A 21692-nucleotide genomic window follows, 5' to 3' on the forward strand; every position below is an offset into this window, starting at 1 on the left:
TTAAAATATGTGAAACATTAACATGGCTTAAATGTCAAAACTTTCTGTATAAAAATGTTTCCTCAGGCCAGTCGCGGTGCCTCACGCCTGTAATCCCAGCACTTTGGGAGGCCGAGGGGGGCAGTTGAGGCTAGGAGATCGAGATCATCTAGGCTAACACGGTGAAACCCCTTCTCTACTAAAAATACAAAAAATTAGCTGGGTGTGGTGGCAAGCACCTGTCGTCCTAGCTACTTGGGAGGCTGAGGCAGGAGAATGGTGTGAACCTGGGAGGCAGAGCTTGCAGTGAGCGCAGATCACATCACTGTACTCCAGCCTAGTTGACAGAGCAAGACTCCGTCTCAAAAACAAACAAAAGTTTCCTCAGAGAAGTTTCATTCCTTTCCCTATCCCTTCTTTCCTATTTCTATCTATATACTAGGACAATAATTTCATTACTTTCCGATTTATTCTTCCCAAATTGCTTCCTTTTGGAAACATTAACTGGTAAAAGTATATTTATTTTCCCTCCATTCTTAGCTCTCCTTTCTCATGGAAGTCCTTTCTTCTGCAAGAGATAGTATGCCATATATACTCTTCTTCACCTTGCTTTTTTTCCCTTTATGTCTCACACAACTTACTCGCTTTTTATTTTTTTTGAGATGGAGTCTTATTCTGTCAGCCAGGCTGGAGTGCAGTGGCATGATCTCGGCTCACTGCAACCTCTGTCTCCCAAGTTTAAGCGCTTCTCCTGCCTCAGCCTCCTGAGTAGCTGGGACTACAGGCACATGCCACCATGCCCAGCTTATTTTTGTATTTTTAGTAGAGATGGGGTTTCACCATGTTGGCTAGGATGGTCTCGATGTCTTGACCTCGTGATCCGTCCACCTCAGCCTCCCAGCATTACAGCCTCCACGCCTTGTAATGCTGAGATTACAAGCGTGAGCATTTATATTATACATCAGGTGGATCACCTGATGTCAGGAGTTCGAGAGCAGCCTGACCAACATGGTGAAACTCCATCCCTACTGAAAATACAAAATTAACTGGGCATGGTGGTGCAGCGCCTGTAATCCCAGCTACCTGGAAAGCTGAGGCGAGAGAATCACTTGAACCTGGGAAATGGAGATTGCAGAGAGCCGAGATTGTGCCACTGTATTCCAGCCTGGGCAACAAGAGCAAAACTCTGTCTCCAAAGAAAAGAAAGAAAACAGTGAATAAAAGATAATTGAGTTTACTTCCTATTTTTCCTAAAGCCACACGTCTGTTAAATTCATTCTTTGTTTTTTTCTCTCCAATTTCAGTCTGTGCTGAGACCTACAACCCTGATGAGGAAGAGGAAGATACAGATCCAAGGGTAAGACCCAAAGCAAAGATGTTAGGTAGAATTGTATTTCTGATTAACTCCCCTTCTCTACATACCAAAAACTCATCATACTAATAATTAAATACAAATTAAAATATCAATGAAGTGACATTTTCAGTCTAACAAATTGAAAGCTGCACTGGTTGAGGGTATGGTGAGAAGTGCCTAGCTGTAGCTGTCAGAAGCCTTAAACAGGCTGTGCATGGTGGCTCACACCTATAATGCAAACACTTTGAAAGGCTGAGGCAGGAGAATTGCTTGAGGCCAGGAGTTCAAGACCAGCCTGCACAATATAGCAAGACCCCATCTCTGGGGAAAAAAAAAAAATTAGCTGGTTTGGTGGCATGTGCCTGTATTCACAGCTACTTAGGAGCCTGAGGCAGGAGGATTGCTGCTTGAGTCTAGGAGGTCGAGGCTGAAAAGAAAAAAAAAAAAAACAACTACTGGGCATGGTGGCTCACACCTGTAATCCCAGTGCTTTGGGAGGTTGAGGTGGGAAGATCACTTGAATCTCAGGAGTTTGAGACTAGCCTGGGCAATGTAGTTAGACCTCATCTCATTTAAAAAAAAAAAAAAAAAATTAACAACAAGCCTTAAATACTTAGAGCCAGGCCAATTGATTTAGCATTTACCTAAAGGAGAATTCATCCCTAATGAAAGTTGGATCCTTCCTGAGGATGTACAAATGGAGTTTATCATAGTGTTATAACAATGAAAAATGGAAACAACGTAAATGACCCAAAATATGGGATTACCAGGGGCTAAATTATGGTACATTCAAATGGAGAGAATCTGTAGCCATTGAAAGTGATGGTACAGGACTGTATGTAATGGCATGGGATGTATGTTTGTGTGAGGTACATTTTATAGAGCATTTTGTAAATTAAAAAATTTGAAATATATATATTTATAGAGATTTTGTAAATTAAAAAATTTGAAATATATATATTTATTTGTATATATGTATGTATAGAAAATTCTATCTGGAAGGATATACCCTAGATGTTAACAGTGGTTGTGGCAAAACCATGTTTGATTTTTGGGTGCTTTTTTAAAAAAAATAGTTTTTTAAACTTCTGTACAATTGAGGTAAATTATTTTTTGTTTGTTTGTTTTTGGTTTTTGTTTTTTTGAGACGGAGTCTCACACTATCACCTGGGTTGGAGTGCAGTGACGCGAATTCGGCTCGTTGCAACCTTCACCTCCTGGGTTCAAGTGATTCTCCTGCCTCAGTCTCCCGACATAAATTACTTTTATGAGAGCATGTATGAACTATAATTTTTTTTTTTTTTTTTTTGAGACGGAGTCTAGCTCTGTCGCCCAGGCTGGAGTGCAGTGGTGCGATCTCGGCTCACTGCAAGCTCCGCCTCCCGGGTTTACGCCATTCTCCTGCCTCAGCCTCCCGAGTAGCTGGGACTACAGGCGCCCGCCATCTCGCCCGGCTAGTTTTTTTGTATTTTTTAGTAAAGACGGGGTTTCACCGTGTAGACCAGGATGGTCTCGATCTCCCGACCTCGTGATCCACCCGTCTCGGCCTCCCAAAGTGCTGGGATTACAGGCTTGAGCCACCGCGCCCGGCCAGAACTATAATTTTTAAAAGATTGATATTATAGACTGGGTGTAGTAACTCAGGCCTGTAATCCCAGCACTTTGGGAGGCCAAGGCGGGTGGATCACCTGTCAGGAGTTCGAGACCATCCTGGCCAACCTGGTGAAACTTCATCTCTACTAAAATACAAAAATTAGTTGGGTGTGGTGGTGGGTGCCTGTAATCCCAGCTACTCGGGAGGCTGAGGCAGGAGAATTGCTTGAACCCGGGAGGCTGAGATTGTGGTGATCTGAGATCACGCCACTGCACTCCAGCCTGGGTGACCGCGTGAGACTCCATCTCAAAAAAAAAAAGATTGCTGTTATAAAAACCTTTAGTAGGCCAGGCACGGTGGCTTGTGCCTGTAATCCCAGCACTTTGGGAGGCTGAGGCAGGTGGATCACAAGGTCAGGAGTTCGAGACCAGCCTGACCAATATGGTGAAACCCCATCTCTACTTAAAAATACAAAAATTAGCCAGGCGTGCTGGCGCCCACCTGTAATCCCAGCTACTCAGGAGGCTGAGGCAGGAGAATCACTTGAACCTGGGAGGTGGAGGTTGTAGTGACCCAAAATCACGCCACTGCACTCCAACCTGGGCGACAGAGCGAGACTCTGTCTCCAAAAAAAAAAAAGCTTTAGTGATCTATTATGTTACCCTTAAATCAAGTTACCCTTAAAATGAGTAACTTATGAAAGATTTCTGAAGTATTGTAATAAATGCTACCATTTTTGTGAATGTAAAAATCCTGTAGATTAAATTTTTTGTTCTATTGTAAAATTATTGATGACTAAAACAGTTTTTTCTAATTTAATATCACAAATTTAAAATACTTAACCCTTTTTTTTTTTTTTTTGAGACAGTTTCGCTCTTGTTGCCCAGGCTGGAGTACAATGGTGTGATCTTGGCTCACTGCAACCTCCGCCTTTGGGTTCAAGCGATTCTCCTGCCTCAGTCTCCCACGTAGCTGGAATTACAGGCATGCGCCACCACGCCTGGCTAATTTTGTATTTTTAGTAGAGATAGGTTTCTCCATGTTGGTCAGGCTGGTTTCGAATTCCTGACCTCATGATCTGCCTGCCTCGGCCTCCCAAAGTGCTGGGATTACCTGGGATTACAGGAGCGAGCCACCATGCCCAGCTTTTTTTTTTTCTTTTTTTCTTTTTTTTTTTTTTTGAGACGGAATCTTGCTCTGTCACCAGGCTAGAGTGCAGTGGTGCGATCTTGGCTCACTGCAACCTCCTCCGACTCCCTGGTTCAAGCGATTCTCCTACCTCAGCCTCCCGAGTAGCTGGGATTACAGGCATGCGCCACCATGCCCAGCTAATTTTTCTATTTTTAGTAGAGACGGAGTTTCACTATGTTGGCCAGGATGGTCTCGATCTCCTGACATCGTGATCCGCCTGCCTCGGCCTCCCAAAATGTTAGGATTACAGGCATGAGCCACCTCGTCTGGCCAACACTTTTAACATCTATTATTTCTGGTCAGATTAAATGATGTACTTTTTTTTTTTTTTTTTTTTTTGAGTAGATGCTCAATATTTGTTTAATGAACAAATTTATAACCCTCTGCTTTATGGATGAAGATCCTGAGGCTCCCAGGGGACAGCTGACTTGCTGCCAGCCACGTAGTCAGCAGGTGGCTTCAGGGCTGGTGCTTTTCACCTGTATATTGCATTGCCCCTCCACCTTCAGCATGCAGCTTGGTATTTATGTAAAATTAAAATTACAGAAACCATGCTTTTTATTTTTCCCACTTTTTGGAGAAAGAAATATACCAGTCTTTAAGTGGTTATTTTAAAATGGAATAAAACAATTTCCATGGTTTTATTTGGATTGGCAGGTGATTCACCCTAAAACTGATGAACAGAGATGCAGACTTCAGGAAGCTTGCAAAGATATTCTCCTTTTCAAAAATCTCGATCAGGTAACACTGATTTCTAAAGTATTTTTATTATAATGATCTTTTAGCTTTGCTCCTATTTGTCACTTAAACTTTAATTTTTAGCATCCTAGCCACAGCCGTATTAAGCATAAACCTTAGATTCATCTTACATACAAATGTTTTCATTGTATTGACCACTTTAAACCAGACATGATCTTTCAGATGCCTTTTAGTGCAGTAGTCCCCCTTATGCTTGGTTTTTGCTTTCCAGGGTTTCAGTTACCCATAGTCAACAACAGCCCAAAAATACTAAATGGAGAATTCTAGAAATAATTCCTAAGTTTTAAAAGGCATGCCGTTCCGAGTAGTGTGATGAATCTCATGCTGTCCTGCTCTGCTGCCACCCAGAACACAAATCATCACTTTATCCCAGTGTATTCATGCCATATATGCCACCTGCCCATTAGTCACTTAGTCACCATCTAGCAGTACTCATATTCACGTAACCCTTATTTTACTTAATAATGGCCCCAAAGCACAAGAGAAGCAATGCTGGCAATTCAGATATGCCAAAAAGAAGCCATAAAATGCTTCCTTTAAGTGAAAAGATGAGAGAAATTTAAGGAAAGAAAGGAAGAAAGAGAAAAGAAAGAAAAGAGAGGGTGAGAGAGGGAGAGAGAGAAAGGAAGAGAGAAAGAAAGAAAAGGAAGGAAGGAAGATAGGAAGGGAGGGTGGGAGGGAGGGAGAAAGAAATTGTATACTGAGGTTGCAAAGATCTATGGTAAGAATGAATCTTCTGGCTGAGTGCGGTGGCTCATGCCTGTAATCCTAGTACTCTGGGAGGCTGAGGTGGGTGGAGTTCAAGACCAGCCTGGCCAAGATAGTGAAATTCCATCTCTACTAAAAATACAAAAATTAGCCAGGTGTGGTAGTGTGCACCTGTAATCCCAGCTACTCAGGAGGCTGAGGCAGGAGAACTGCTTGAATCCAGGAGACGGAGGTTGCAGTGAGCTGAGATCACACCATTGCACTCCAGTCTGGGTGACAGAGCAAGACTCCATCTCAAAAAAAAAAATATATATATATATATAAGAATGAATCTTCTATCTGTGAAACTGTGAAGAAGGAAAAAGAAATTTCTGCTAGTTTTGCTGTCGCACCTCAAACTGCACAAGTTACAGCCACAGTGCGTGTTAAGTATTTGGTTAAGATGGAAAAGGCATTACATTTGTGGGTGGAAGATACGAACAGAAATGTTTTCCAATTGACAGCAGTGGGGTTCAATACTATCTGTGGTTTCAGACATCCACATACCCCTTGAAACATATTCCCCATGGGTAAGGGGAGGACTGTTGTGTTTTTCTGAGCTGCTTTGGCACTTTCTCCAAGACAAAACTGATAATTTGAAGAGCATGCAATTTTGTCATATTGCAAGGAAATGCTCAGATTTGCATGACCCTGGTTTAGTTTGGAGGTCTGAATTTATCCTACAGATTGATTTTTCTGAAGATGCTGGTATGTAGTTCCCTTCATTGATAATAGTTAACTCACTGGCTTACCACAGTAAGTGATAAGTGCTTCTTGAGAATGGTGTGTTTCTGCAGGGCCTAGCATAGGATCTGTGACCTGGGCCTGTCCTCCCTCTCTTGGTGGTAGAAATAAAGAACAAGGGCTATCTCCTGATGGGTGTCCTAGTACATTTGAGCTGCTATAACAAAATACCATAACCTGGGTAGTTTATAAACAGTGGAAATTTCTCACAGTTCTGGAGTCTGGGAAATCCAAGCTCAAGGTGCCAGCAGATTTGGTGTCTGACTAGTAACCCACTTCCTGGTTCATAGATGACCATCTCTGAATCACATGCAGTAAGTACTTCAACATTGTTGGTAGTCTTGGAAACTGTAACTTTAAGCAAAACAACCTATACTGGAACCTTTTTTTTCCCTCATCAGTGTTATAACGGTGTTATTTGAGGACCTTCTATACATTGTTTTGCTTATAGTCACAGTTTTCAAGAACCTATCAACCACTTTAAGTGAGGACTTACTGTGTTTCATTTGGTTGTCATGTTGTTATTTTAGTCTCCTCTAACCTAGAAATGCTCCCCTTCCACCCCTTTTATTCTATATCTCATGACACATGTGTTTGAAGAGTCCAGACTAGAAGAAGAAAAGTGACACAGAACAAGAGGCTTCCAGCAGGCAATCCACAGGCTAGGTACAGATGTCTGTGTTTGTTCTGTATTGTACATGTAAATTTAAATTTATTGCCAGTATTTAAATAGGAGATTTCTGGCAACGCTGGGCTCACATTCCAGTGAATGTGGGTAACACGTCAATTGCAAGCCATCCTTTTTAGTATTTGTCAGCTTATACAGTATTCAACACACATGGAACTAAATACACTTTTTGGTGATACTCAATTATCGTAGTAGTACAGTCACTCTTTTTTTTTTTTTTTTTTTTTTTTGAGACGGAGTCTTGCTCCGTCACCCAAGCTGGAGTGCACTGGCCAGATCTCAGCTCACTGCAAGCTCCGCCTCCCGGGTTCACGCCATTCTCCTGCCTCAGCCTCCCGAGTAGCTGGGACTACAGGCGCCCGCCACCTCGCCCGGCTAGTTTTTTGTATTTTTTAGTAGAGACGGGGTTTCACCGTGTTAGCCAGGATGGTCTTGATCTCCTGACCTTGTGATCCGCCCGCCTCGGCCTCCCAAAGTGCTGGGATTACAGGCTTGAGCCACCGCGCCCGGCCAGTCACTCTGATAGAACATAAACTCACATGGAATTATGCAGTCATAAAATTATTCTTTTTCCAGGTCTTCAGTCTACATTCCTCCAAAGAGAAAGTCTCTTTTTTTAATTGAACCTGGTATTCTTTAGTGACTCCCTAATAATCACTGATCTCCCTGTCTGACAGGGATGCTGGCCCCAGACTGAGACCATTGTTTCATAATTTAATAGTATTATTTTCTTTTCATTATACTTATTGACATAGTTGATGTCTGGTTATGGCAGGCAATAGTAGTAAGTAATTGTATGTGCTGTATGCAAATGAAGCAATATTAGCTGTCTTATAATAGATCTCATTTATTGAGTATCTGTTGTTTCGTAAATACTTTCCTAGGTTTTTCTCCTTTGGTCATAAAAATTGATGACCTGGAATCTTTGTTATACCCTTTTTATATATGAAGAAACTGAAGTTCACTGGGCGTGGTGACTCACGCCTGTAATTCTAGCACTTTGGGAAGCCAAGGTGGGCGGATCACATGAGGTCAGGAGTTCGAGACCTGCCTGGCCAACATGGCAAAACCCCATCTCTACTAAAAATATAAAAATTAGCCAGGCGTGATGGTACAGGCCTGTAGTCCCAGCTACTCAGGCAGCTGAGGCAGGAGAATTGCTTGAACTCAGGAGATAGAGGTTGCGGTGAGCTGAGATCACACCACTGAACTCCAGCCTGGGCAACAGAGTGAGACTCTGTTTCCAGAAAAAAAGAAAAAAAAAGATACTGAAGCTCAGCGAAGTTAAGTGACGTGTTTTGCTAGTCAAAAGCAGTTGTGCTGTTCCAAAAGATAACCTCTAAGCCACAGCAGTCCTTTAGATCTGATGATCCTGTTAAGGTCAACATCTGTAGGAAGGTGGCAGCATATGGCTTTACACGTGACATAGTGGAGCCATCAGGCAGGTGATAGTCATGTGGGTGTGGCTGGGAGAACATTGACTGATTTAGATAATATTTTTGCGTAAATTGTGGGAAGCTTTTTCAAAACAATACTGCCTCAGAAGACTTGCCAATTTGCTGTCTGCTGAGGTACATGGAGGTGCAAAGCTGAATGGTCCCAGGAAAGCATTTGTTTCAGACAACCTTTAGGTTTCTGTTTGAATGTGGGGACTTCTGTTATATAGTCACAAATTGAGATAATTATGGTCACTGCTTTTTTGCAGCATATGTAAGGCTATTTTTCCTTCTTGTGCATACCCTGCAGGAACAGCTTTCTCAAGTTCTTGATGCCATGTTTGAAAGGATAGTCAAAGCTGATGAGCATGTCATTGACCAAGGAGATGATGGAGACAACTTTTATGTCATAGAACGGTAGGAGATGGAGCTTTGAAATTGTGTGGCCACACTTAATCGGATTCATGAATCAGTGCAGATGCTTTATCCTATTCTGTATTCAGCCCAGAGAGGCTTAGGGCCAAGTGAAAAAGCTTCCCAAAGCCTTGTGAGAGTCCACAGCTTGTCCCTCTCTACCAGTGCTGTCCTGAGTCCTCAGCACAACTCATATTTGAAGAGCAATCATCTAGAGTAGAAAATCTTTAGGCCAGGTGCGGTGGCTCACGCCTGTAATCCCAGCACTTTGGGAGGCCAAGGCCAGTGGATTACTTGAGGTGAGGGGTTCGAGACCAGCCTGGCCAATATGGTGAAACCCTGTATCTACTAAAAATACAAAAATTAGCCGGATGTGGCGGTGCATGCCTCTAATCCCAGCTGCTTGGGAGGCTGAGGCTGGAGAATCGCTTGAACCCAGGAGGCGAAGGTTGTTGCAGTGAGCTGAGACCCCACCACTGCACTCCAGCCTGGGCAACAGAGCAAGACTCCGTGTCTCAAAAAAAAAAAAAAGAAAAAGGGAAGTCTTCTTTACAGTTAGTTAAGGAGTGCAGGGTGTGCTTTATAAACATGTTATTTGCCAGTGTCAAGTGAATTGATTCCCTGAAGAATTAGCCATGGTGCTATAGTTGTTTGAGTCTTCATATTCGAGCCTGATTTTACTCATGAATATGCTGCCCTGACCTTAACCCCTCTGGCTCAGATCTAAGTATTAGGAAAAAATGAAATATTTGGGCTTGGCCTGCTCACCCTACTGTGTCCTAACCTCTTGAGCTTAGTATCCTCTTTGGCTGGTGGCAGTGAGGTGGTTGTCCTGATCTCCTTAGTCCTGAAAGAAACACTCTCATTAGAGTTTAACATCAATAAGATATTGCTTCACCTGATATCTTCCATTAATTTAAAAATAAAATGGTTTTTGGAGCTAGATAATAAAAAGGAAACAAAAATAATTTTTTTATCTCGAAGTAATTTCAGAGTTACAGAAAAGTTAATCAAGTAGTACAAAAAATGTGTCACAGGCCTGGTGCGGTGACTCATGCCTGTAATCCCAGCACTTTGAGAGGCCGAGGCAGGTGGATCACTTGAGGTCTGGAGTTCGAGACCAGCCTGGCCAATGTGGTGAAAGTCCATCTCTACTAAAAAAAAAAGTACAAAAATTGGTCAGGCACAGTGGCTCACGCCTGTAATCCCAGCACTTTGGGAGGCCGAGGCGGGTGGATCATGAGGTCAGGAGTTCAAGACCAGCCTGACCAACATAGTGAAACCCCGTCTCTACTAAAAATACAAAAATTAGCTGGGCATGGTGGCGCATGCCTGTAGTCCCAGCTACTTGGGAAGCTGAGGCAGGAGAATCGTGTGAACCCGGGAGGCAGAGGCTGCAGCAAGCTGAGATCGCCCCACTGCACACCAGCCTGGGCAACAGTGTGAGACTTTGTCTCAAAAACAAAAACAAAAATTAGTTGGACATGGTGGTATGTGCCTGTAATCACAGCTACTTGGGAGGCTTAGGCAGGAGAATCGCTTGAACTTGGTAGGTGGAGGTTCCAGTGAGCCGAGATAGTGCCACTGCACTCCAGCCTGGGTGAGAGTGAGACTCGGTCTCAAAAAAAAAAGAAAAAAAAATTATAAATACAGGTTCCCCAGGTTAGTGTTCTCCCTTTGCTTCATTAAATTGTTGACAAGGAAGGGTGTGGTGGCTTACACCTGTAATCCCAGCATTTTGGGAGGCTGAGGTGGGTGGATCACGTGAGGTCAGGAGTTTGAAACCAGCCTGGCCAACATGGTGAAACCCCGTCTCTACTAAAAATACATAACAACAACAACAAAAAAATTAGCACGCCTGTAGTCCCAGCTACTTGGGAGGCTGAGGCAGGAGAATCACTTGAACCCACAAGGCAGAGGTTGCGTTGAGCTGAGATTGTGCCATTGCACTCCAGCCTGGGTGACAGAGTGAGACTTCGTCCCCACCACCACCAAAAAAAAAGTTGTTGGAGAGTAAATTGCAGATATAATGCCCCTTTATCTCTGAATACCTCAGTGTGCATTTCCTAAAAAGGATGTTCTCTTACTTTAGTACAGAACAATTATAAAACACACAAATTAACATTTATACGATACTACATATAATATATGCACCTTATTCATATTTTTCTAATTCTCCTCATTTTTAAAATTCTTTTAATCTCCATCAAATAGCTGTGCTAGATTCATTGGTTGCCTTTCTTCTTGAGCCTTTTCTTATTTAGATTCTTGAACAGAAAATGCTGTCCCTCCTTGAGTAACCTTTGGGTTCTTGCTACCTGTGACAAATTATTACACTTAAAGGAAATGTTTTCTTTAAATGCTGATTTAGAGTAAAGATGACATAAATAGTATCTTCTCAGAGAAAAGACTTTTGTCTTCATCTTTTGTACTAGTACTTCTTACACAGAAATTCTACAAGTAATGACAGAATAGGTTTTTTTGTTTTGTTTTGTTTTTTAGGGGGACAGAGTCTCACTCTGTCGCAAGGCTGGAGTGCAGTTGCACGGTCTCGGCTGACTGCAACCCCTGCCTCCCAGGCTCAACTGATTCTCCTGCCTCAGCATCCTGAGTAGCTGGTACTACAGGTGTGCGCCACCACGCCCAGCTAATTTTTGTATTTTTAGTAGAGACAGGGTTTCACCATGTTGGCCACGATGATCTTGATCTCCTGACCTTGTGATCCGCCCACCTCAGCCTCCCAAAGTGCTGAGATTACGGGCATGAGCCACCGCACCCAGCCCAAAATAGTTTTAAAATAAAATTATAAATATAATATAACACTGTATTTATTTTATTTAATTAATTTATTTATTTTGAGATAGAGTCTTGCTCTGTTGCCCAGGCTGGAGTGTAGTGGTGCAGTCCTGGCTAACTACAACCTCTACCTCCCGGATTCAAATGATTCTCCTGCCATAGCCTCCTGAGTAGCTGGGATTATAGGCACCTGCCACCCACTTGAACCCACAAGGCAGAGGTTGCATTGAGCTGAGATTGTGCCATTTGCACTCCCAGCTAATTTTTGTGTTTACTTAGTAGAGATGGGGTTGGCCAGGCTGGTCTTGAACTCCTGACCTCAAGAGATCCACCCATCTCAGCCTGCCAAAGTGCTGGGATTACAGGTGTGAGCCACCCATGCCAGGTCTATAATATAATAAAATTATATTACCACCTCAAGCAGCCACCTTTCCCCTTTGCTTTGCCATGTCCTCCACCACCAAGACAGAGGTCCCTTTGGGCACTTATGGTCTGGGAAATAAGCATCCACTTGTACATGTCCACAACTTAAAGACTGAAATGCCTTTGTACAGAGGGAATGATTTATTTCATATGTAAACAAAAGGGATTATTCTTTGTACAGTGAAAGTGGTGAATAAGGGCCTGGCACAGTGATTCACACCTGCAATCCCAGCACTTTGGGAGGCCAAGGTGGGAGGATTGCCTGAGCCCAGGATTGCCTGAGCAAGATAGTAAAACATCTCTATAAAACATTTTTTTAGGCTGGGCACGGTGGCTCACGCCTGTAATTCCAGCACTTTAGAAGGCCCAGGTGGGCAGAGCACTTGAGGTCAGGAGTTTGAGACCAGCTTGGCCAACGTGGTGAAACCTCGTCTCTACTAAAAATACAAAAAATTAGCTGGATGTGGTGGCGGGCACCTGTAATCCCAGCTACTTGGGAGGTTGAGGCAGGAGAATTGCTTCAACCTGGGAGACAGAGGTTGCAGTGAGCCGAGATCATGCCATTGCATTCCAGCCTGGGCAACAATAGTGAAAGTCCATCTCAAAAAAAAAAAAAAATGCAGGCCGGGCGCCTGTAATCCGAGCACTTTGGGAGGCTGAGGTGGGCAGATCACAAGGTCCAGATGTCGAGAATATCCTGGCTGACATGGCGAAACCCCATCTCTACTAAAAATAAAAAAATTAGCTGAGCATGGTGACATGCACCTGTAGTCCCAGCTACTCGGGAGGCTGAGGCAGGAGAATAACTTGAACCCGGGAGGCAGTGGTTGCAGTGAGTGGAGATCAAGCCACTGTACTCCAGGCTGGGTGATAGAGTGGGACTCTATCTCAAAAAAAAAAAAAAAAAAAAACCGCACAAAAAAACATTTTTTAAGAAATTATCCAGGCATGGTGGTGCATGCCTGTAGTCCGCAGCTAATTGGAAGGCTGAGGTGGGAGGATCACTTGATCCCAAGAGGTTGAGTCTCCAGTGGGCAGTGATCATAACACTGCACTCTAGCCTGGGGGACAAAATGAGACCCTGTCTCAGAATAAAAAGAAAAGAAAAAAGAATGTGGTGATGAACAAATAGGAAAGGGCTGAGCACAGTGGCTCACACCTGTAATCCTAGCACTTTTGGGGGCCGATATGGATTACTTGAGACCAGGAGTCCGAGACTAACCTGGGCAACATAGTGAGACCCCTGTCTCTACGAAACAAAAAAGAAAGACTATCGTTCAAGTGAAAAGGTACGGTTCCTGGCCTCAAAAAGTTCATGGTCAAGTTGGAGAGACAGACCTTTCAATAGATAATTATTACATAATGTGGTGGTAACAACAATGATAAAAACATATGCCCCATTATTTAGAGGAGGACCTGAATGGGAAAGGTCAAGAGAGGCTCTCTGCAGTGCTGCTGCCTGAAATGAGTTCGTGTCACTCCCAAAGTTAAATGCTAGTGTCTGGAGGAGACACTAAAAACACTGAATTCCATGTTTCCTATTTATAACCTTATTTTGCCTTGTCTATAAAGGCCTAGGACAGGTCAGCTTCCCTACTGAGTGGTAAGCTCCCCTGAAAGCAGGGTTGGTGGCACATTCTCTGCTTTTCTTTTAATACATGATATTTAGTGATTTTATCAGACAGATGGAAGTTTTTTGTAGGAAATTTAGAATATAAAAAAATAAAAATAGGCCAGGTGCGGTGGCTCACACTTGTAATCCCAGCACTGCGGAAAGTCCGAGGCGGGTGGATTACAAGATCAGGAGATTGAGACCATCCTGGCTAACACGGTGAAACCCCATCTCTACTAAAAATGCAAAAAATTAGCTGGGCGTGGTGGCAGGTGCCTGTAATCCCAGCTACTTGGGAGGCTGAGGCAGTAGAATGGCGTGAACCCGGGAGGCGGAGCTTGTAGTGAGCTGAGATTGCACCACTGCACTCCAGCCTGGGCAACAGGGCAAGACTCTGACTCAAAAAGAAAAAAGTAAATAAATAAAATACAAACTGGATAGAAATTAATTTAGGCATAATCTGATTACCAGTATATGAGTCCATTATTTTTTCCGTGCTTTACTGTTGAGATCAGATACCTCACCCAAAATTTGGTTAAGATGTCAAGACTGATGATACACCAAAAGGGTATGAAAAGGTTTATTACTCACATGTTGAGCCATTTTAGAGCAGGGCAGGCTCCCAGACGGATCCAAAAATGACTTTAGATAGCAGGCGAGGTGACTGTCTTGGGATTTATGGTGGTTAGAAGGTGGGATTAGGTGAGGGTACTCTTACACAGGGGCTGGCATTTGTGTTGATTGAACTCCCCATCAGCACCAAAGGAGGGAGCACCCAGGCTTTCTTATCAGCTTGCCCAGATATGGGGCAGAAGAGGAAGGGTTTGAAAGCTGTCAACAATCAAACATCAAAAATGGAGTTGAGTAATGGAGTTATCTTTACATACTTTTTTTTATATTAAATCATACATTGTTGTGTGATTTAATTTTTTTAAATCTGTTTTAAGCATGTCAGGGATTATAGTATTATTCTGTTACTATTATTATTATTTTGAGATAGAGTCTCACTCTGCCGCCCAGGCTGGAGTGCAATGGTGTGATCTCGGCTCACTATAACCTCTGCCTCCCAGGTTCAAGTGATTCTCCTACCTCAGCCTCCTGAGTAGCTGGGATTACAGGCACATGCCACCATGCCCAGCTAATTTTTGTATTTTTAGTAGAGACGGAGTTTTACCATGTTGGCCAGGCTGGTCTCGAACTCCTGACCTCAGGTGATATGTCTGCCTCAGCCTCCCAAGGTGCTGGGACTACAGGTGAGCCACTGTGCCCAGCCATACTCTGTCATTATTATTTTATATACAGGCATGAGCCACCACACCCGGCCTCTGTCATTATTTTTAATGACTCCGTGATATAGATAGAAACATGTATTTGACCCATCTCCTATTATTAGCAGATGAAATTACTCATAGTTTTCACTATTATAATTATTACCTGGTGAAATCCCTGCAATTAAACCTTTTGCAGTATCTTTGATTATCTCTTTTGGAATGACTAGAAATGGAATTGCTGTATCAAAGGGTCTTTTTAAGGCGTTTGCGATATGTTCTAATTGTCTTGCAGAAACTGAAAAGTTTATGTTTCCCTCAGTGGTATGTTGAAAGTGCCTGTTTCTGCAAATGCTTGTCAGTTCTGAATTTTTTGTTTTTTTAGCAATTATTGCCAATCAATAGATAAATACTTGTATCGTTTGCGGTTTTTTTTTGAGGCAGAGCCTCTCTCTGTCGCTCAGGCTGGAGTGCAATGACGCAATCTCGGCTCACTGCAACCTCCGCCTCCTGGGTTCAAGTGATTTTCCTACGTCAGCCTCCCAGGTAGCTGGGATTACAGGTATGCGCCATGACGCCTGGCTAATTTTTTTTTTTTTTTTTTTTTTTTGAGACGGAGTCTCGCTATCACCCAGGCTGGAGTGCAGTGGCCGGATCTCAGCTCACCGCAAGCTCCGCCTCCCAGGTTCACGCCATTCTCCTGCCTCAGCCTCCCGAGTAGCTGGGATTACAGGCGCCCGCCACGTCGCCCGGCTAATTTTTTGTATTTTTTAGTAGAGACGGGGTTTCACCGTGTTAGCCAGGATGGTCTCGATCTCCTGACCTCGTGATCCACCCATCTCGGCCTCCCAAAGTGCTGGGATTACAGGCTTGAGCCACTGCGCCCGGCCTGCTTTCTTTATTTTAATCAGTTGTGTCCTGATTTTCAAGAGACTGTGAAAGAAAACCCATGCACTCATTTCAATATCTACAGCAAAACATTTGACAAAACTCAACATCTTTTTGTGATGAAAATGCTCAGTAAACTAGCAACAAAAATGACTTCCCCTAACTAGACTAAAGGCATTTATTAAAAACCTACAGCTAACATCATATTTAATGGTGAAAAATTGTGTTTTACTTTTTTTTTCTTTTTTCTTTTTTTTTTTTTTGAGACAGAGTCTCACTCTGTCGCCCAAGCTGGAGTGCAGTGGCGTGATCTTAGCTCACTGCAAGCTCCGCCTCCCAGGTTCAGGCCATTCTCCTGCCTCAGCCTCCCAAGTAGCTGAAACTAACAGGCACCCGCCACCACACCCGGCTAATTTTTTGTATTTTCAGTAGAGACGGGGTTTCGCCGTGTTAGCCAGGATGGTCTTGATCTGACCTCGTGATCTGCCTGTCTCGGCCTCCCAAAGTGCTGGGATTACAGGCGTGAATCACCAGGCCCAGCCGAAAAATTGTTTTTTTCTTACAACTCAGAATAAGGCAAGGATGTTTGCTTTCACCATTTCCACTTAATATTGTATTGGAGGTTGTAGTCAATTCAATAAGGCAAAGAAAAGGAAGAGAGGGAGGGAGGGAGGCAAGGAAAAAAGGAAGGAAGAAAAAATGTGACATAGATACACAATGAAATACTATTTGACCATAAAAAAGAAGGAAATCATGTCATTTGTAGCAACATGGAGGTTGCTATATTAAGTTAAATAAGATAGGCACAGGAAAACAAATACCACATGTTCTCGCTCACATGAGAGTGCTAAAGAACACTGATATCATAGATATAGAGAATACAGTGATATATACCAGAAACTGAGAAGGGTGGTGGGTGGATGAAGAGAAGTTGGCGAATGGGTACAAACACACAGTTAGATAGAAGAGATACATTTTAATGTGTCTTTTTTTTGTTTTTTCCTTTTTGTGGAGACAAGTCTCCATACGTTGCCCAGGATTGTCTCAAACTCCTGGGCTCAAGCAGCCCTCCCAGTTTAGCTTCCTAAAGTGCAGAGATTACAGGTGTGAGCCATTGCACCCGGCAAGTTCTAATGTTTTATAGCGTGATAAGGTGATTATACTTGGGTGACAATATTTTGCATATTTCAAAGTAACTATTAATAGAAGAGAGGACGTGAAATGATACCAACACACAGAAATGACATATATCCCAAGGTGATAGATACTCCAGTTACCCTGACTTAATCATCACCCATTCTATGCATAGAAAAAACACTCACATGTACCCCATAAATTATGTAAAATATTATATATTATTAAAAGAAAAAAGATTAGGCTGGGCATGGTGGTTCATACCTTTAATGCCAGTACTTTGGGAGGCTGAGACAGGAGGATTGCTTGAGCCCAGGAGTTCCAGACCAGCTTGGGCAACATAGTGAGACCCCATCTCTACAAAAATAAAAAAAATTAGGTGTGGTGGCACACATCTGTGGTCACAGCTACTCAGGAGGCTGAGGTGAGAGGATTGCTTGGGGCTGCAGTGAGCCATGATTGTGCCTCCGCACTCCAGCCTGGGCAACAGAGAACAACCTGTCTCAAAAAGTATATATATATAATTTTTTTTTAAGTAAAGATGGGGAGGAAAAAAAAGGAAGGGGCATATAGATTGGAAAGGAAATATTAAAATTGTCTTTGTTTCAGGTGACATGATCCTCTATGTAGAAAATTCCGGCCGGGTGCAGGCTCACACCTGTAATCCCAGCACTTTGGGAGGCCGAGGCAGATGGATCACGAGGTCAGGAGATCGAGACCATCCTGGCTAACACGGTGAAACCCTGTCTCTACTAAAAATACAAAAAAAATTAGCCAGGCGTGGGGTCGGGTGCCTGTAGTCCCAGCTACTCGGGAGGCTGAGGCAGGAGAATGAGAATGGCGTGAACCCGGGAGTTGGAGCTTGCAGTGAGCCAAGATTCCTTTGCTGCACTCCAGCCTGGGCGACAGAGCGAGACTCCATCTCAAAAAAAAAAAAAAGAAAAGAAAATTCCAAGAATGCCACAGAAAGGCTACTAGAATTAATAAGTGAGTTTAGCAAAGTGCACAGTACAAAGTCAAAATACAAAAATATGTTGTTTTTTATATACTAGCAAAGTTCCTTTGGAAATATCTTAAAACAACATTTTCTTTTATATGTACCTGCCAGTTCTTAGCATTTATTATCAGAAGTAACTAATGAAATTATTTGTTGTCATTCTTCTAGGGGAACTTATGACATTTTAGTAACAAAAGATAATCAAACCCGCTCTGTTGGTCAATATGACAACCGTGGCAGTTTTGGAGAACTAGCTCTGATGTACAACACCCCGAGAGCTGCTACCATTGTTGCTACCTCAGAAGGCTCCCTCTGGGGACTGGTGAGTGAGAGAAATTGTTCCCCTTGTAAGGCACAGTATTAATTCCCTTTCTGTGTCTCTGTCCTCGGGCTGTTGATTTACACTATATCTTACAGCCAATTATCTGAAAGACATGGATGTTATAAAATTATCAACTTTTTTTCTCAAATGAAATCACATTTTAAAGACATGAAAGAGCACTTTAGGGCTGGGCAGTGTCTCACGCCTGTAATCCCAGCACTTTGGGAGGCTGAGGTAGGCAGATCATGAGGTCAGGAGATAATCCTGGCTAACATGGTGAAACCCCCATCTCTACTAAAAATACAAAAAAATTAGCTGGATGTGGTGGCAGCTGCCTGTAGTCCCAGCTAGTCGGGAGGCTGAGTCAGGAGAATGGCATGAACCTGGGAGGCAGAGCTTGCAGTGAGCCGAGATCACACCGCTGCACTCCAGCGTGGGCAACGGAGCAAGACTCCATCTCAAAAAAAAAAAAATAATAACACTGTATTGTGACATCCTGATGTTAAATTAAGAGTGCTCCTGAAAGAGATACAGTGACTTACGTGACTTAAGGATAGGTCACGCACTTGGGACTCAATGATTGAAAAACTTGAGAATAGATTTGTATAGGGGAATAATAAATAATGGGAGGCCAGGCGTGGTGACTCACACCTGTAATCCCAGCACTTGGGGAAGCCAAGGCGGGAAGATCACTTGAGGTCAGGAGTTTCTGAGACCAGCCTGAGCAACATGGTGAAACCCTGTCTCTACTAAAAATATGAAAATTAGCCAGTCATGGTGATGGGTGCCTGTAGTCCCAGGAGGCGGAGGTTGCAGTGAGCCAAGATCACGCCACTGCGCTGTAGCCTGGGCGACTGAGCAAGACTCCATCTCAAAAAATATAAAACAAGGCTGGGCGCGGTGGCTCAAGCCTGTAATCCCAGCACTTTGGGAGGCCGAGACAGGCGGATCACAAGGTCAGGAGATCGAGACCATCCTGGCTAACACAGTGAAACCCCGTCTCTACTAAAAAAATACAAAAAACTAGCCGGGTGAGGTGGCGGGTGCCTGTAGTCCCAGCTACTCGGGAGGCTGAGGCGGGACAATGGCCTAAACGTGGGAGGCAGAGCTTGTAGTGAGCTGAGATCCGGCCACTGCACTCCAGCCTGGGCCACAGAGCGAGACTCCGTCTCAAAAATAAATAAATAAATAAAACAAAATAATAAGCCTTGGTGCCAACTACTGGTTCAGACCAAGATGGAATAGCCCTATACCATGCTAGTGTTCTCACTTAAAAACACACACACACCACTCTGGACACAATATAGCAAACATAGGAAGACCCTGAAAGGTGGAAAGAAGGCAGACTATCTAGGGACATTGGGGCTTGAGGAGAGACATGACAGTGAGTTCCTGGGTTCCCATATATCCCAGATGGGGTGCTGGAAAAGCCTGAAATCCAGATCTGCCAACAGGTACATTCAACAAGAGCAAAACTCCATCTCAAAAGCAAAAACAAAACGAAAAAAAAGAACAAACAAACAGAAAATCAGCTGGTGTCAGCTAGGATATAGAAGAACTTAACACCATTAATTAACAAAAGCTATGTGAAATTTCTAGAACACTGCACACAGCAACAACAGAATGAACGTTTTTTTCAAGCCTATTCAACCAAATAGGCCATATCTTGGAATATAAAATAAAACTTTAAAAATGTGAAAGATTGGCCGGGCGTGGTGGCTCACTCCTGTAACCCCAGCACTTTGTCCAAGTGATCTCATTGTTCAATTCCCATGTATTGGTGAGAATATGCGGTGTTTGGTTTTCTGTTCTTGTGAAAGTTTGCTGAGAATGATGGTTTCCAGCTGCACCCATGTCCCTACAAAGGACACGAACTCATCTTTTTATGGCTGCATAGTATTCCATGGTGTATATGTGCCACATTTTCTTAATCCAGTCTGTCACAGATGGATATTTGGGTTGATTCCAAGTCTTTGCTGTTGTGAATAGTGCCGCAGTAAACATACGTGTGCATGTGTCTTTATAGCAGCATGATTTATAATCCAGTAATGCAATGGCTGGGTCATATGGTATTTCTAGTTCTAGATCCTTGAGGAATCACCATAATGTTTTCCACAATGGTTGAACTAGTTTACAATCCCACCAACAGTGTAAAAGTGTTCCTATTTCTCCACATCCTCTCCAGCACCTGTTGTTTCCTGACTTTTTAATGATTGCCATTCTAACTGGTGTGAGATGGTATCTCATTGTGGTTTTGATTTGCGTTTCTCTGATGGCCAGTGATGATGAGCATTTTTTCATGTGTCTGTTGGCTGTATGAATGTCTTCTTTTGAGAAATGTCTGTTCATATCCTTTGCCCACTTTTTGATGGGGTTGTTTGTTTTTTTCTTGTAGATTTCTTTGAGTTCTTTGTAGGTTCTGGATATTAGCCCTTTGTCAGATGAGTGGATTGCAAAAATTTTCTCCCATTCTGTAGGTTGCCTGTTCACTCTGATAGTAGTTTCTTTTGCTGTGCAGAAGCTCTTTAGTTTAATTAGATCCCATTTGTCAATTTTGGCTTTTGTTGCCGTTGCTTTTGGTGTTTTAGACATGAAGTCCTTGCCCTGCCTATGTCCTGAATGGTATTACCTAGGTTTTCTTCTAGGGTTTTTATGGTATTAGGTCTAACATTTAAGTCTCTAATCCATCCTGAATTAATTTTCGTATAAGGAGTAAGGAAAGGATCCAGTTTCAGCTTTCTGCTTATGGCTAGCCAGCTTTCCCAGCACCATTTATTAAATAGGGAATCCTTTCCGCATTTCTTGTTTTTGTCAGGTTTGTCAAAGATCAGATGACTGTAGATGTGTGGTATTATTTCTGAGGGCTCTGTTCTGTTCCGTTGGTCTATATCTCTGTTTTGGTACCAGTACCATGCTGTTTTGGTTACTGTAGCCTTGTAGTATAGTTTGAAGTCAGGTAGCGTGATGCCTCTAGCTTTGTTCTTTTGACTTAGGATTGTCTTGGCAATGCGGGCTCTTTTTTGGTTCCATATGAACTTTAAAGCAGTTTTTTCCAATTTTGTGAAGAAAATCATTGGTAGCTTGATGGGGATGGCATAATATAAATTACCTTGGGCAGTATGGCCATTTTTACAATATTGATTCTTCCTATCCATGAGCATGGTATGTTCTTCCATTTGTTTGTGTCCTCTTTGATTTCACTGAGCAGTGGTTTGTAGTTCTCCTTGAAGAGGTCCTTTACATCCCTTGTAAGTTGGATTCCTAGGTATTTTATTCTCTTTGAAGCAATTTTGAATGGAAGTTCATTCATGATTTGGCCCTCTGTTTGTCTGTTATTGGTGTAGAA

At 42.9% G+C, this 21692-nt stretch overlaps 1 protein-coding gene across 1 annotated transcript in view; it reads left to right on the top strand.

Annotated features, from left to right (window-relative positions):
- Positions 1-21692, top strand: part of PRKAR2A (protein kinase cAMP-dependent type II regulatory subunit alpha) — a 99354-nt gene that overhangs the window by 53906 nt on the left and 23756 nt on the right. Inside the window, exons 3-6 of the mRNA XM_010370207.1 lie at positions 1284-1336; positions 4776-4859; positions 8803-8909; positions 18193-18346. Coding sequence (XP_010368509.1) covers positions 1284-1336; positions 4776-4859; positions 8803-8909; positions 18193-18346 — 398 coding nt within the window. The remainder of the gene's footprint in view (positions 1-1283; positions 1337-4775; positions 4860-8802; positions 8910-18192; positions 18347-21692) is intronic.

The sequence above is a fragment of the Rhinopithecus roxellana genome, chromosome 1 (assembly GCF_007565055.1).
Source record: "Rhinopithecus roxellana isolate Shanxi Qingling chromosome 1, ASM756505v1, whole genome shotgun sequence".
Taxonomy (NCBI): Eukaryota; Metazoa; Chordata; class Mammalia; order Primates; family Cercopithecidae; genus Rhinopithecus; species Rhinopithecus roxellana.